This window comes from Ammospiza caudacuta, chromosome 21 (assembly GCF_027887145.1).
Source record: "Ammospiza caudacuta isolate bAmmCau1 chromosome 21, bAmmCau1.pri, whole genome shotgun sequence".
In the NCBI taxonomy this organism is placed as follows: Eukaryota; Metazoa; Chordata; class Aves; order Passeriformes; family Passerellidae; genus Ammospiza; species Ammospiza caudacuta.
The window spans coordinates 4062000-4077748 of NC_080613.1; the positions used below are offsets into that span (position 1 = coordinate 4062000).

The 15749-nt window shown below is 45.0% G+C and overlaps 1 protein-coding gene across 1 annotated transcript in view; it reads left to right on the forward strand.

Annotated features, from left to right (window-relative positions):
• The window catches only part of DDX31 (DEAD-box helicase 31), a 44026-nt gene that overhangs the window by 4741 nt on the left and 23536 nt on the right, over positions 1-15749 (forward strand). Inside the window, exons 8-16 of the mRNA XM_058818114.1 lie at positions 467-508; positions 1275-1339; positions 2126-2245; positions 2510-2616; positions 3349-3584; positions 3928-4104; positions 6526-6585; positions 12482-12532; positions 14500-14639. Coding sequence (XP_058674097.1) covers positions 467-508; positions 1275-1339; positions 2126-2245; positions 2510-2616; positions 3349-3584; positions 3928-4104; positions 6526-6585; positions 12482-12532; positions 14500-14639 — 998 coding nt within the window. The remainder of the gene's footprint in view (positions 1-466; positions 509-1274; positions 1340-2125; positions 2246-2509; positions 2617-3348; positions 3585-3927; positions 4105-6525; positions 6586-12481; positions 12533-14499; positions 14640-15749) is intronic.

The window sequence follows — 15749 nt, forward strand, 5'->3', positions numbered from 1 at the left end:
AGAAAAGAAATGCAGAAAGATCCAGTGGCACAATCACTCCACGGGTCAGGTGAGGAACAGTGAGGGCTGCCAGAAGAGAATTGACCTATGTGTTTCCTTTTTTCCCAGAATTTTTATAATTTTCTCTTTTATTCTTCTTCTGGAGCAAAATCTTCTGTGCCTGTAGCTTGTTTTCTCCCCAGGGCATTCACAGAAGCCAGCAGAAGTCTCTCTTGTCCTGAGACCTGGCTTGTGGAGCTGAGCCAGTAAAGAGGTTTTTGAGCAGGTCAAAATAAAATAAAAGAGAGATTCTTCAAGAGAAAAAAATAGTAAGCAGTTTCTAAAAGAAAAACTAAGGATGCATTTAGAATTCTGATAAACATAACTAGATTAATTTACAGATTTTTGTGCCATGGGGATTTGTAATCCAGCTTTTTAGTCCAGAGAGACTTTGTCAGAGCTCATTTTCTTTTGTTGATTTCCATAGCTTGCACTCCAAAGTTTTGATACAATCCAGAAACTACTTAAGGTAAGAATTCAATGCTCTGTGTTCTTATTCTTGTGAGGAACTAAACAACTTCAGTTCCTGTGAATTCAGGGGGAGGTTTAAGGAAATCCAGCACCTGGCAAGATGTATGGTCCTTAAAGATAAATGTGTTTAAGTGTGTGATTTCCCTGTGGCATGTTTTAAATTATTACATGAGCAATTAAGTGATTAATTATGGCACCCTAGTTGCACATGTGCTGATAAACAAGCACAGTTGATTTTCACAGCCATTTGTTTGTAGAAATACCTTTCATTGTCTCAGGCTGAGTTATGAATGGAAACTCTGGTGGTGACAAGGACCGTTTTACTGAAACTAATACTGGCCAGATGGGTTTCAGATGGGGAGCAGGACTTGGGGAAATGCTTTGCCAGCTGAATGACTGGAGAAATGAGAAGGCTTTTAAAATCATTAAATGATAGTGCTTTCCTTGTAATTGAGGCAGAGTATCTTACCATTGGGCTAGAAGGTGTTTAAATCATTTATTTATCTGATTCATATTTCCACCCCCTCTTCATTTTTCTTTGGAATAATAGGGTACTTCCTCATTATTTATAAGTCTTATAAATTTATAAGTCTTAAAAAGAGACTTACAAGTCTTTTTTTAGTGCTGGAGCTGTGATCACATCACATGCACACTGCTGTCAGCCCCATCCTGTCTCTTTTTATGCCAAGAAATATCATTTTTTGATTAGGCTTTGTCTTGTTATTAAGAAGAATCATTGCTGGTCTTGGTTTTCTTACCTGTAGCCATTTACCTGGATTGTGCCTGGAGTGCTAATGGGGGGAGAAAAGAGAAAATCAGAAAAAGCCAGGTAGGAAAACAACTTCTTAAATTGTATTTTGGGTCCTTTGGCTCTACAGACTTTATCTACTACTCTTCTTCAGAGTGGTTTTTTTACTGGGAGGGTGGATCAAGCTGTGATCCCCTGGATCTTCCACAGGCACAGTGGCTGGGGCAGCAGGAAACATTCACTTCCCCCTGCTGAATCTATTCCTAAAATGTTGATGAGCCTTCTGAGAAGATGAGCTCTTGTGTCAGTATTTTTTTTCCCTCTCCTGACAAACACCTGTATTTGCTTACCACCAACTGTATTTGTTATGGGGGAAATTACTTTCTGGAGAAGAGATTTCCTGGTGTTAAAAATTCCTTTCTTTCCCCTTTTCAAGAATTGAATTGTAAGCCGGTAATCCAAAATGGAATTTTCATTTCTCTCTATAAATCATACACAAAAAGAAGTTTACTCTTGACAGTAAAACAAGTACTCAATTAGAAAAGAAAACCTAGCTGGGGTGTGTTAGATTTTTTAAAAAATATTATTAATAATTTTTTCCATTCTATCCTTAGCACTGAGTGTGCCTCTGAGTATCAGAGCAGAGTATCAGTGATGATCAAGGCTACATTTTAGCTGGGCAAAACAAATAAATCAGTTTTTATCAGTGAGAAGGTGCTGTTTGTGATTTTACTGTGGCATTTTTTACCTCTGTAGGTTCCAGTTCCTCACTGTGGGTCCTAGTCCAGCTAACCTTCATGGGGTTGTTTTTTTTTTCTTTTCTTTCTCTTACCTGGGTTTTATTTTTTTGTTTTTGAATCTGCACAGGTTAAGGAAAGGGATAAATATCCTCATCTCCACCCCTGGCCGCCTGGTTGATCACATCAGGTCCACGCAGTGCATTCATTTCCGTCGCACTCAGTGGCTGATCATTGATGAGGCAGACAGGTAAACTTCCAAGTGCTCAGGTCTGGAGAATTATTACAATACCCTCTGCATCATAATTCACTAAATATCTTTTTAAATGATGAGAGGGTGTGATTATAATCCATTCATGCTCAGTGGCCTCAGCCAAGCACCAGATGTCTGGGATTAGGATGAAATACCCACTTTGGACAGATTGTTGGACAATTGTTCATTGCAAAGATGTCATGCAGTATTAAGACTTTCTCCTTCCTCCAGCACCTTTAACCATCTCTGCTGTTTCTGTAGGATCCTGGACCTGGGCTTTGAGAAGGATGTGGCTGTGATACTGAATGCTTTAAATGCTGAGAGAGAGACACGTCAGAATGTGCTGCTCTCAGCCACCCTCACCGAAGGTGGGTTATGGACAGATGGAGGCTCTTGTAGCTGAATTATGCACAGGCAACTGCAGAATACTTGGTTGAGTCTGCCTCTATTACAGCCCAGTCTGAAGCCCTTTGCAGGAGTGGAATTAATTTCCTGTTAATTTCTGTTAATTTCTTTGGCTCATGGCACTTCCTTTATTACTGGAATTTCTGTTAGTGTATGTTCCATGGTCTCCATGTATGTCTCCAAAATTCCATAGCAAAGTAACCATGAACATGAAATTTCATTTATTTGCTTTACAAATGCACAATTAAGGCAAAAAGCTGATTGCAAGGGAGCTGTTGTATGCTTTGCTCTGTAGCACACAAGCAGTCATCTGCTGTGGCAGGAACTGAGCCAGGGCTCCTGACTTCTGCACTCCTGACAGAGTGAAGATCTGCTGGGATTTTCCCACACACACATTTAAAAGTAGGCCTGCCAACTGCTGTCTGTCCATAAAGACATTCATAAAATGTGTAAAATAGCACAGTCAGCTGAAGTAGTGTCTTGTCAAGGTTCTGGTGGAGTCCACAGCAGCTAAGCCTGGTAAGCCCTAAAAAAGCTGAGGTTTGTGAGGGGGTGCTGTCAGTGTCTGAGGGTGGCTCACTGGGTTCTTGCCCTCCACTCCTTTTCACTGGAATTGTGTCAGTTGTTTTTTTTTCTGTGAGTGCATCATCCCATGCCAGACTGGGCCTCACCTGTCTCTCATTTCTGTGGTTTAGGAGTGACATGCCTGGCTGATATCAGCTTGAATGACCCCGTCAGCATTTCCATAGCAGATGAAATCCAGAAGGTGCCTGAACCAGCAGCACAAACAGACAGGAAAGCCAGCAGTTCATCAAACTGCATGGAGCAGGAAAACTTTGCTGTTCCAGAGACACTCCAGCAGTATGTCATGGTGGTCCCCAGCAAACTGAGGCTTGTCACGTTAGCAGCTTTTATCCTGCAGAAATGCAAGGTGAGACTCTGTTTGCATTTATATTACTAAGTAGCCCTTTGCCTTTTCCAGCTCCTTTATCTGTTCCTCTGTTGAGGATAGCATGGATTAGATCCAGGGCTTTGAAGTGCATCTTGAACCACAAGAGAGCTGAGGTGCTGTTGTGTCTTTCATGCTGGCAGAGAGATCCCTGTGCAGCGTGTACTCATTCTTCTGTTGTGGGCTCTCTGTTTGGTGTCAGACTCTGTAATCCTTTCCCACATAATTATATCTCCAGAAGTGTAAACCACCTGCATCTTTTCATGATCTGGGAATTGGGAGAGCCCTTTGGAAGTGGTCATGTGCAATTCTCTTGTTCTTGCAGTTTGAAAAGCGCCACAAGATGATCATCTTTTTCTCCAGCTGTGAACAAGTGGAATTCTACCACGAGCTCCTTGCAAAGGTCCTTTCAGGAGGGCCAGAGTCAGAACAACCTGGACATTCACCCCTCTCCTCTGTGAGCTTGCATTTTCTACGTCTGCACGGCGACATGGAACAGGAAGTAAGCACTCTCAAAACGTCAGGATCTGCAGTTTTATTCCTTTTTTCCCATGATTTATTATGTGGCTATTTTTGGGGAGGAGGGCAGAAGAGAGGACAGAGAGTCATTTCACCTCTAGGGGCCTCAGTCTTCCATCTGCTAATGAGAATAAAGATATTGTCCCATTTCTGGAAAGTACCTTGGTAGCTGTATCTGAAAAACACACCTGAAGAAGCAAATGTGTTATTTCAGCAGGCAGAGCAGCCATTCTCTATTCCCAGTGGGTGCACTAAACCATTTATGTCTCTTGTGTTTCTCTCTCATGCAGTCAAGACAGACTTTTAATGCCAAAGGAAAACCTTATCTAAGCCCCAAAACATTATTACTGTTGTAATAATAAGTTGTCCCCATTAAATGAGGCTGGAGCAGTTTGGCTTTGGTTTTGAAGAGCAGTGTCTTGACAGAGTGCTGTTTTCCCTGGGATGGAATAATGGCATTTCACAGTGATTACCCCAAAATAGGTTTGGACCTATTGGAGAGGTTGGACCTTGCTACAGAGGCCAGGAGGAGAGTGTCAGATGAACTGTCACTGCAGAATTTCTCTCAATAGCTGAGAGACCTCCCTTGGAAGTTCAGGCCCAGATCCTGCCCTTGGTCTGTGATGGAGAGAGCTGCTGCTCTACTCTGAGCTGCACAGCAGAGATGGTAAATGAATGGAGCTCTTCTGATGAAGCAAGAGGTGAAGAGCCATTGTTTTTCTCACTCATTCCCATCCTGTGGAGACCAGAAACATGTGCTTTGCTGTCCCTGCAGTCTGGCCTTTCCTCAACCTGCCTGCCTGAGCAAGTGAGCAGGCCTGGTCTGGCCCAACTCTACCCTGACCAGCTGTTAAGCCAACAGAACACCACTAAGTAGCTGGCACCAGGGGAAGGGTTTTGCCTTTTTAGTACCCAGTGTGTAATTAGTGCTTGATGTCTTCAAATTAAGAGCATTAATGGAGCTAAATTGTGGATCCCATATGGTACTGCTGAGCACGGCTGCTGTCATTGTCAACAAGATACAGCGTGCTCTCTTCTTTAATTTTTGTCAGCAGAGGGTTCAGTGTGTCAGCAAGGCCCAAGTTTCCCTTCTTTTCTAGAACAGCACCTCTAGCTGGGAGTCAAGTGTGTGAGGTTTCTTCTCTGTCATCAATGTAACACTTAACTCCTGGCCAGAACTCCAGGGAAAGGCTTGAAATGTGGAAATAAGGATATTTTGGAAGGTGAGCAGAAAAGGGAGTGTAGATACAGAGGTGGTATTGGGAAATGAAGACCAAGTTCTGCTGAGAACTTTGGTTATTGGTGCTCAGAGATAGCAAATGCCATTGTGATGTAATGTGAGTTGTAGAGTCAGTTTTTGTGGCTTTCATCAAGAAAAACACACCCCAAAGCTGTTAGTTAAAATAACTGGAATGTGCTTGGGAAGGTTTGGGGACTGACAAGGCAGGAGGCTTTTGAAGGGAGCTGAGGGGCTGTCCTGGGTTCCTGCAGTTCCCTTTAATGGCTCAGAGGCTGCTGGAGGGTAATTAATTTGGGATCTGGGTGGTAATTTGGGATCTGGTGCTGTAGATGGCCCTGCCTGTGGGGCTGAGCTCATGTAAGGAGAGGGGGCTGCAGGAGCAGAGATGGGGACAAGGCTGGAGGGCACCTGCCTCTGATCCTAATGGAAGGAGCAGCCTCAGTCCCAGTGTCACCAGCCCCATTGGTGGCCTTTGCCAGTACAAGGGAAAGCATGGGAGGGAAATCTCCTTTCCTCTTGGGCAGGGATTTCTGGCCATCTCTCGTGCCCTGTTATTTGAAGCCTTGTCCCACAGCATTCACTGTGCAGCTGAGCTTCCCTGCCACTCAGTAATTCCAGAGTCAGAGCAGTGGCTGTGTGCACGCCCCATTGGGCACATGATGAGGCTGATCTCTTGTGATGTGATTATATCACTGTGTCAACAAAATGGGCTTATCCTGCCCATCGTGTGGCTGGACAGACAGCAGTGAACGTGGCCAGCTTTGCTTGTTTCCACAAAAGCCTGTCTTGCCCATAAAGTGTGCCAGTGCTTCTGTTGGTGCTGCCTAATCCTTTGTGGATCCCCTCTCCACGTCAAACAGTTCCTGTTTGCTGGCACTCACAGGCTCTGCTTCTGTGCAGACCATGGAGGTGTTGGCTGCTCTGATTTGCCCAAATGCATCCAGGCTTCCCCAGACACTGCCCTCCTACCTGGGACCACACCTGTGTGCCACAGATTTTTTTCCATTTGCAGGAAGCATTTATGAGGCCAATTCCTTTGCTTTTGGATCTTTACATGATCCTAGTGAACAAGACACAATTAAATTGTTACTTTAGCTAATTTGCTTTGTGTTTGGTTGTAATGTGCATAAGCAGTCTTTTAATTCCTCCTTTTCAATCTTCTAGGAAAGGACAGAGGTCTTCCAGGAGTTCCTAAAATCCAAGACTGGCATCTTGCTTTGCACTGTGAGTAACTTGGAGTCCCTTTGCAGCTCCACACTAATGGGCCTGTCTGATCCCTAAGGGTAACCAGAGGAATTGGCACTGAGCTCTAATTCCAGCTCACTGTCTGACCTTGAGGAAAGTCATCTCCTTTTTCTGCATCTCACATGTTCTGTAAGGACTGGGGCCTTATTTGCAAACCATTAACATGATCTTCTGCTGAGCTACCATATACTGGAAGAATGGATGTCTTGTGTTAGAGACCACTAAGTATTTTGTGTAGTCTTATGTCTGGAAAAATCTGTTCCTTTGAAGCTGGAACCTTGCCCCCTACATGCAGCCAGTAGAACGCAATCCTGATTTCTAGTGTGCCCTGGAACTGCCAGGAAAACTGGATGGAATATGGTTATTTCCCATCTTAATAACTACCCCAAGGTTAAAAACAACCACCTGCAGAGGTGGAAAGGGGAGTCCAACCAGAGAAGGAAAAGCACAAGCTTTGCTGCCCTCCTTGCCCTTCAAGCTCCTTCCAAGGATGCTGAGGGTGAAATTCTTGTCCTCTGCTGAAGTTTGGTGGCACCCTTGGGTTGTGGTGGCACCTTTGCCTCTCGCTCCTGACCTGCCAGGGCCACAGGCTGCTGCAGTGGTGCAGAAGGCTGCACGATTTGCTCTCTAATAGTGGCAGCTGTTGATCTGAAAACGTGTGAATCTTGGCGATTTCTACCCACTGCAAACCTGTAAATTACAGCGATCGGGAGTAATTAGAGCTGAGAAACCCTCTCCAGCTCTGAAATGACTCCTGTTCTTGCTGCTGTTACTCTTAAAGGAAACCAGTTGCAATTTTTTCAGAGTGTGGGGAGCTGAATTTTTTTTCTTTTTCTGCCCACAGTTCAAGCTATGAGTGCCATGTGTATAGGAGTGTTTGATTTAGCATTGCCAAATTATTTATTATGTCACCTGTAAAATTCTACTTGTTACCTTCTGGTCCTGCTTTGTGTGTACAACCTTTCAGTGATTTGATCAAGGTCAAAATGCATCTTTGCAGTGCATAAGTGGAACTGTAACTTGGTTCCCTTGTATACAGAGGAAATACTTGAGTGTCAGAACTAGGGAGGAGAGTAGAGCTTAAATCATTCAGTGGCATAGATTGTTTTGAAGATAAAAAGTGTTTGGTAAATTCTGAAAAATAAATAGCTAAACTTTGTTATCCTTAATTCACATAACTGAGAAATGTCAGGTACATATTTTGTTTTAGAAATTCCAATTTAATGGGTTTGGAAGGAAGGTAAATGCTCAAATTTAGACAAAGAGGAAGCAAAACAATTGCAATCACTAGGCTAGCAATTCCTGGGTGAGAAGGTTTGAAGGGAAAATGCAGCCTATGACAGGAAAAATCTGTCAGGAAATGAGCAACTGTTGACAAGGTAGGAAGAATTTGGATGAAGAAATCTCAGTGGATGGGATTCCCCTCTTGAGACACTGGAGATGTGTTTTGATTTCCTACTGTGCCACAGACAGGTGAAGGTGGAATTGGGGTGACAAGGCAAATAGCCACATGTCAGTCGAGCAGCAATAGCTGTGGGTTTGCTCCTGATCTGTCACAAATGGGAGGTAATGGTCCTAAATGGGAGATAATATGGAGTAACCTGGATTGCCATGAGGAGGGTGGTGTAAGGTAACACATTTATTGTAGCCCTCCTCCTCTTCAATCTAAGCTGCTTTGCATTTCCTGCAAGGCAGGGATGCAGCTCCTGCCTGTGCTGGTGACTCTGGCTCAGCTGGCACACGGTCAGCACGTTAAGCACAGTGAGTTGTGTGTCTTGAGTCCAAAATCTCCCTGTGCTTCAACTCCCCATCTGTAAAATGGGGAAAGTAGCACAGTTCCATCTTACAGAGATGTTGGGAGGACAAATGCATTGAAAGCAGGAGGTGGCCTGTTACCACAGTAATGGGGACCATATGGACACCTTAATATAGAGATACACTTTGCACCAGTCCCACATTACAGGTGCCTCCCCAACGCAGATGTCCAAAGGGCAGCCAGGCTCTGTGACCACCTCCTGCCTCTGAGGGCATTGCTTTTTCTGACACTCTTCTCCATATCAGCAAAAAAAAAAAAAAAAAAAATTCTGCAGTAAGGTGGTTCTGTTCTTTTCTCTGCAAAATCGTGTTTTGTGCCCACAAAATTTTGAAACCTGGCTCACAAAAGAGCAACACAAATAATGTTGCTGTCCTTCCCTTGTCCCTTATGCCATGTTCTCCACCCATCTTTCCGCTCTAGTAAGCAATGGGACCTGCTGTTCCTTTTATTAATTTGCTCTATGTCATATGTATATTAATATAGCCCATAAAATATTTTTGCCAGACAATATAAGCTGGCAGACAAGAAAATAAAGAAAGGCCATGCATCTCAGAGGGTCTCATCCAGATTTATTTCTCTCTCCTTCACCGAAAGTTCTTTGCTGCTTCCTTTGGGATGTGCCTTTTAAACAAGTTCATCTCTTCCAGGGAGGGAGGAAAGATCATTTGGAGATTGTTTGCTGTTTACTCAGTCACGCTAACTCATCTTGCCAGTTTTCTGGCGGCCCCAGCCAAGAGCTTTCGCCTCTGACAGCTTCTGTGCTCTCCCCTTCCTCCTCTGATTACGCAGCCCAATCTGTCACCCTGCCGACGGGGGTCTCTACCCTGCTGATGGCTTTCCACACTCGCCTGTAATGACTTTTGGCAGGCCGGGAAGGCGCGAGAGCTTCTTCCCCAGCTTGGAGAGCCGTTAGGCCCTCTCTGCCTGTTAGCTAAAGCACTTTGTGAGCTTCTTTGGTAAATAAATGAGTCATTTTAATCCAACTGACAGCCTGGCACCTGAGCAAGCTGCCTTCCATCTGTACTTCTAGGCCTCATGTAGGCAGCCAATTGTCAAGCTCAGGGCCTTCAAGACCTCACCATTGAGTGTCTTTCAAAAGCAACTTTAGCAATTTCCTTTGCCCTAATTAGATGGTGTGAGAGGGACTGAACAAACCAAGGCCCTTGCAAAACTTCAGTGGCCCTGTTGGTTGTGATCTTCTGTAGTGACAGGACTCGCTTTCAGTGTGACCTTTTTGCCCTCCATTCCCTGGCACCCACCCCCTGTACCCCATTCTCTGTACCCCATTCTCTTGGACCCACCCCTGTACCCTGCAGGCTGGTAACATGAATTGTTCAAAGCAGAAATTTAGCTTTTAGAGCATCCCTCAGGTGGATTGTTCCTTGATCATTGTGTGCCCTTGTATGCCTTGCAGATGGGATCAGGACAAGAACGTGGTTAAGGCTTTAGGTTATAGTTTAAAATGGCACTGGTGTAGGTTTGGTTTTGGTTTTTTGCTCCCATGAGATGGTCACTGAAGAATTGGCCCTTCCGTTGCCCATGGAAAGGAGGCAGCAGTGACCTGCCAAGGTGTCATATCCTTGATTTCCCTGTAATTAAGGAACGGTGGTGTGAGGTCACACATGGAAGGGGCAGTGCCATCTGAGGCAGTGGAAAAGAGGGAGAGTGGTACATTGGAAATCTCTTGGCCTTCCTGAAAGAGTACTGGCAGCAGGTTAGTGCTTCTGCGTGTGGAATAAATGTAAAACTGGATTGTTGTTGTTTGAGCTGTGTTGTCTCTCCTGGAAAGGTGACCCACAAATATTTTTCTAAAATTCTGAGAAGTTGGAACTCCTGGGCCCTGCCAGCAGAGGAAAGCAAATCAACTCAAACTTTTTACCCTAGTCCTACCTTGCTGCTCTCTACCAGGGTCTTTGAGGAAAAGGAGCTTCAGGAGACACAGGTGGACTGATACTGAGGAATCTTTGAGAGTTTGCAAAACACTCCAATTACCAGTAAATCCCAAGAGACTTGTGAAAGAGAGGCAAGGGAAACCCCAGGAGAGTAGCTGCTGCTGTGTGTCAGTAACAACTGAGGGGAGCTGGTGGCATTGTGAAAACAATCATGAATGCAAGGCTGGTGATGGGAGAAAGCCTTCTTCTAAAATGTTTTTCCTGGCTGTTTATGAGGCTTTTAGTGAACCTTTTCAGCTTGGGCAAATGTATTTAAAAGTGCTGACTGTGATAATGATTTTCCAATCTGAGATGTTGAGAAAATTGTCTTGGAAGAGCAGGAAAAGAATCTGGATGGATGGATGGGAGGGATGGCTCCTGCCCATGCTGTCCACTCTTCACGTTAGAGGTGCTCCAGACCACAGGGCTGTCCTGGTTGTTGGTTTATTTTGGTGAAACTGCCCTGTGCCAAGGTCAGAGCCCTCTCCTCAGACAGCCTTTCCTCAGCTGCTGGGTGGGAGGAAGAGCACAGGAAGGGGGAAAAGACCAAAGCCTTGTCAGCTTTGGTGGAAGAACAGAGCCAGCCAGCTCGGAATCAGCCGTCAGCGCTCCCGTCTGATCGTGCTGCAGAGTTTATAGTCTTGTTATCCTGGTAACTGCTGTACATGCTTCCCAGCTCCCCTTGATTTATTTTCTCCAACCTCCTTTAAATGGCTTTTTGTACATCTGTTCATTCAGACTCTGGGAACAAGTCACTCCTTAATGAGCGTGTTGGAGCGCGAGCGTGCGTTATTTCGGAGTGGGCGCTGTGGAAAGTGGCTCCTCTTTTACTGCACTTGGAGCCACAAAACAGCCTGGTTAGTGCTTATGGGAAGGCCTTTGCTGCCAAAACATCAGCTTCCCATTCTTTTAACGTGTGTGGGAGTTGCATGAAAACACTTCAGTGGGTGGCTGACACATTTTTAGTACATTAAGCTCCTGCTTACGTCCTTAATATATTCTATTTTGCAACTAGCTAAGAGATACATGTGTTGCAAAACATTTCCTAACAGAGTTAAATCTGCACACCTGCTCTGCTATTGCGCCTGGTGAATGTAAAATCCGAGGAGTATGTGAGGACATTACTAATGAACAGAAAATCAAGAAGGGAGATTGAAATGTGTTTGCACTCTCTGTTTTGGATAGCGTTTAAACTCTCTTTTCTCTCAGAAGGGGGTATGTTTTTGGAGATATCTGGCTGTGGATAACTAAAGGGTCTCATTCAAGTCCTTCTCCAAGCTGATGGGTTTTTTCACCAGCTGGCACATCAGATAACACCGTGACAGCAGCTTCAGACTCTTTTCTTCGTAGCTGCATTTTGTTTCTCCAAATCAAAGTCAGACTGGTGCAAATCTAAGGCATAGCTGAAGTCCCCTCTCCTCAAGCTGTGCTCCAGCTTCCTACAGATTCTGCTAAATTGTTTATTTGCCTTTTATTTTAGGGCCAGATGACCTGCAAATCATCTGCTCCTCAACTTCAGACCATCACCTAGGAAATAACTAATTATTTGTAGGTAGAGATCAGTGTATCCTTGGACATTCCACCCAAGGCCAGGGATTCCTGACCATTGGCCTTTATGTTTTTTTTCCCTTTCATCATAAGCAGCCTGATTTTAGTACTTAGATTTGCTGTGGATAAAGGTGTGCTCAGAACTAGTGCTGCCTTTCAGAGATTTAATTCTCCCTCTCTGTGCTTGGGTAGTAGGTGCTCATGAGCAGATCTCTTTTCATCAGTGAAACAAACTGAAGAACCAGAGGTATCACTACCATTTACACAGTGGATTCTCTCAGGGGCTGTAGCAAAATGCTGTAATTCAACACCACCATCCTGAAATAGGTGTTTGTGTCCTCCAGGCTTTGGGCCATAGTAGTGGATTATTTTTGATTGCATTTTTGATTGCTTTGCACTTCTGACTGCCAACAATCCTTACATTTTAAACCCTCAGTGTTATTTCTGACCTTCAGTCCATCTCTCCCCAAATTAGACACATAAAATTCCTACTTCCATAGTTGCCATCCCAGAAGACTCCTCACTCTGCTGATACCTCCAAAGGATTTTTACTAAAGTGATTTCCTTATTCATTTTAAAGGATGTAGCAGCACGGGGGCTGGACCTGCCTCAAGTGACGTGGATTGTACAGGTGGGTTTGCTGTGTGTGTCTGTGTGTGTTATGTGCAGCCTTGCTCAGATTAAATCCCTTCCCAGTCCAGAACCTTCCTGCAGTTTGCTGGTCTTGGTGCTGATGCCTACAGGTGTGGGAGACCCACAAGTTCCTGGCTGCAGGACTGGAACTCTGGGTTTTGCCAGGATAAAGCATTGCTAGGATAGCTTGGTCTGTTTTTCTCTTTAATAACTGATGTTACCAGAGTTTCTCATGGCTGGAGATTAAGCACCCTCCATTTTCCCACCCAGGAAGCCAAATTTTGTGAAATCCCAACCATCTCTTGCAGTTCTGTTCCCATTTTCCTGAGCTTGCTGGGGAGGCAATTCCATGAGGAATTTAAGTTAATTCCTACTGTTAAACATTGAGTAGCCCGGTAGTGCCAGTGCAGTGACCTGAGTGTTTTGAGTGAGGCTTGGCTGGGGCTGAGTAGCTGCAGGCATCCAGCTTCCAGCAGAACTGCATGGTTCAGATTTTCCCTGAAGAAAACAAGCCCAACAAAACCCCACACTGCTGCATTGCTGTTGACAGAAATACAGTCCTAGGGAAAAAAAAAAATAGAAACAAAGGAAGATGGATTGAACCTTAAAAATAGCAGCCTGTCGTTTCAAAGAGGAGGCTGGGAGCATGAGACAGATTTCATTTCTATAAAAGATTTATAATTAAAAAAAGGTTAGTTGAATAGAGGAAAAACTGATCCAGAGATTCACATGTATCAAGCGACACCTGGGTAAAAGGAACAGGGCACAGAGCCTCAACAAAGCTTTTTAATTTCTACCTCATCCCTTCAGGTAACAAATTTGATTTGATTTTTGTGTTTTTTAAAAAAAGGAATGATATTGTAGCAGCCAGCTAGTCGATGAAGGCTGTGGAAAGTGAAGTCTTTAATTCCCAGATCTGTATATTAATATAATTTAACCAAAGATATAGTTGCCAGTGTTAGAACGCAGTGCAAATTACCTAAAGCCCTGGGAGACTTCTGTGTGTCCAGAAGGCGAAATCTCAGCTGTCCTGAGAGCTGTGTCCAAGAGCAAGGACCTGCAGGGAGCAATTAGATTGCTCACAGCATCTTACTCACACCTCTAGCCAGTAGAAACTTTGCCAGAGGGCACAGGTATAAACACTAGAGTGGGCTTTGGTTGTTGGGTTTTTTCCAGTTTAACTGCTGAGGGCTCATTTCTGAGCAGTATCTCTGTGCTTGTTCATTTTTTCCAGGAAAGAGAGGAAGAGGGGGGGAAAGAATAGGGGGAGGTTAAAGGGAGGGAAATGTGTCACCCTTTATCAGATCTTGCAAATGGCTGGGCAGTTTTGATTCCCAGTGAGGTAAATGAGAGGCAGTGCTAAATTTGGGGGGTCTTTAAGGAACATTTTCATGGTGTCTGGTAGTTGGACAGGGGAAGATGGTTTCTATCTGTATCATAGACTGATGAAAGCACTCCCTTCTCTCTCTTAGATTTATTCTACCCTGTAACCAGCTATGATTTCCTTTAATCCAAACGAAGCAATTTAGCCCAATTCCAAATTGGCATCAGCTGTTTTTTATTTTGTGGTTTTTCTCCCAAATACAGAACAGACAGCTCCCTGCTCCATGTGGGCAGTCCTGGGCACTCTTTGGTGTGAGATTTGATTAGATTTGATTTTTTTTTAAGGGGAAGCGAACAGGTTCCTGTATAGAAATAAAATGTAAAAGGCAGAGAGAGACACTGAGATGGGGAAAACTGTCCTATTATCTGAAAGTTGGCCAACATGTCACATCCACATGTCAAAAACCCGCCGCGGCTTAGCGGGGCTGAGTGATGGTTCCGGGGGACGAGGCGTGTTACAAACAGCCCAATTCCTCGGGAGGTGCAGCGTGTGGGGTGTGCCTTTTGTTCCAGGTGAGCGGGCTGGGTGTGTGCTTTCTAATTAACATCCTGTTAATTGCTCTTTTTCCCCCCTTCCTGAAGTACAACGCTCCGGCTTCACCTGCGGAATACATCCACCGGATCGGGAGGACGGCGCGCATCGGCTGCCGCGGGAGCAGCCTGCTCGTGCTGGCTCCTTCAGAGGCAGAATATGTCAGCTTGCTGGCTTCTCACAAGATTAAGTGAGTCAGAAACGCCAACAAAAGTTTCAGCTCATCCTTGCTAATTAACCTTCCGTGGCACTTTCAGCGGGACTGTGTCTCGTGCAGGTTTTAATAAGAATTTATTAATTCTCGTGATCTGGGCTTGGCCCCAGACTAGCAAAAGGAGAAGAGGGAAGTGTGTGAAAATCATCAGCCTGACAGGTTGTGCATGAGTGAGTGTGTGTGGTGAGGGGCAGGGATAGTGGAGATCCTTTGCTCTCCATTGTTTCTCTCTGGCCCTGGGTTCAAACCTATGACAAATCTTGTGACTATGTGGAGATCGCAAGTCAAACGAGCCTGTCAGATGGTCCCTGGCCCTCTGCCTGCATGGCACCATATTGTCAGAGACTGCTGGCCCTTTGGGAGGGATCTGCTGGGGGGCTGTGGGCCATATCTGCAGTTAGTTGACCGAGATGTGTTGTTTAAGTGGCTTGTGACAGGAACAGGAAAGGATTTGCCAAGTGGTGAGTGTGCAGTGTGGTCCTGGAAGGCAGAAAGGGAGGGTGGACTCTGCAGACCCAAAGTGGGGTGTGCTTCCAAGCCTACCTGGCTCTGGCTTGGACTTGAGAGTAGCAGCAAGGAGAGCAAGCCAGGCTCAGTAAGAACCAGCCCAGTGTGCAGTCAGGTACCTGATGGCTGACACATGATGAGATTTTAGTCCAGCTCTGCTTGCACAATGGTCTTTTTGTAGAGAAAACCCACAACTGGCTGCTCAGCATCTCTAGGCAGGATCTCCAGCCTCCTCAGCAGCCAGCTGGGTGTTTGTGCCTCCCCTTGCTCCCTGCCTTGCTGTCTCTCAGCGTTTGAGAACATCAGCAGAGTCCCTCCAGTGTTGTAGCAGTGTTGATGGAGCCCTGTAAACTCATGCACAAATTAGTTCCCTTTTATTTCTTGTGTTTCTGTCGGGTGGAGCTGCTTGGAATCGAATTTGGTTTTGCATCCTTGAAACAAACAAATGTTGGCAGTAAATACAGGCTTATTCTAGGCTGTGAGCCATTTAGTGGTCTAACAAAGAGCCATCCATCATCCCAGGTAACTATCTATTAAGCAGACACCAGCAAGACATTGAAGGCTAAGCTGACAGGGTTT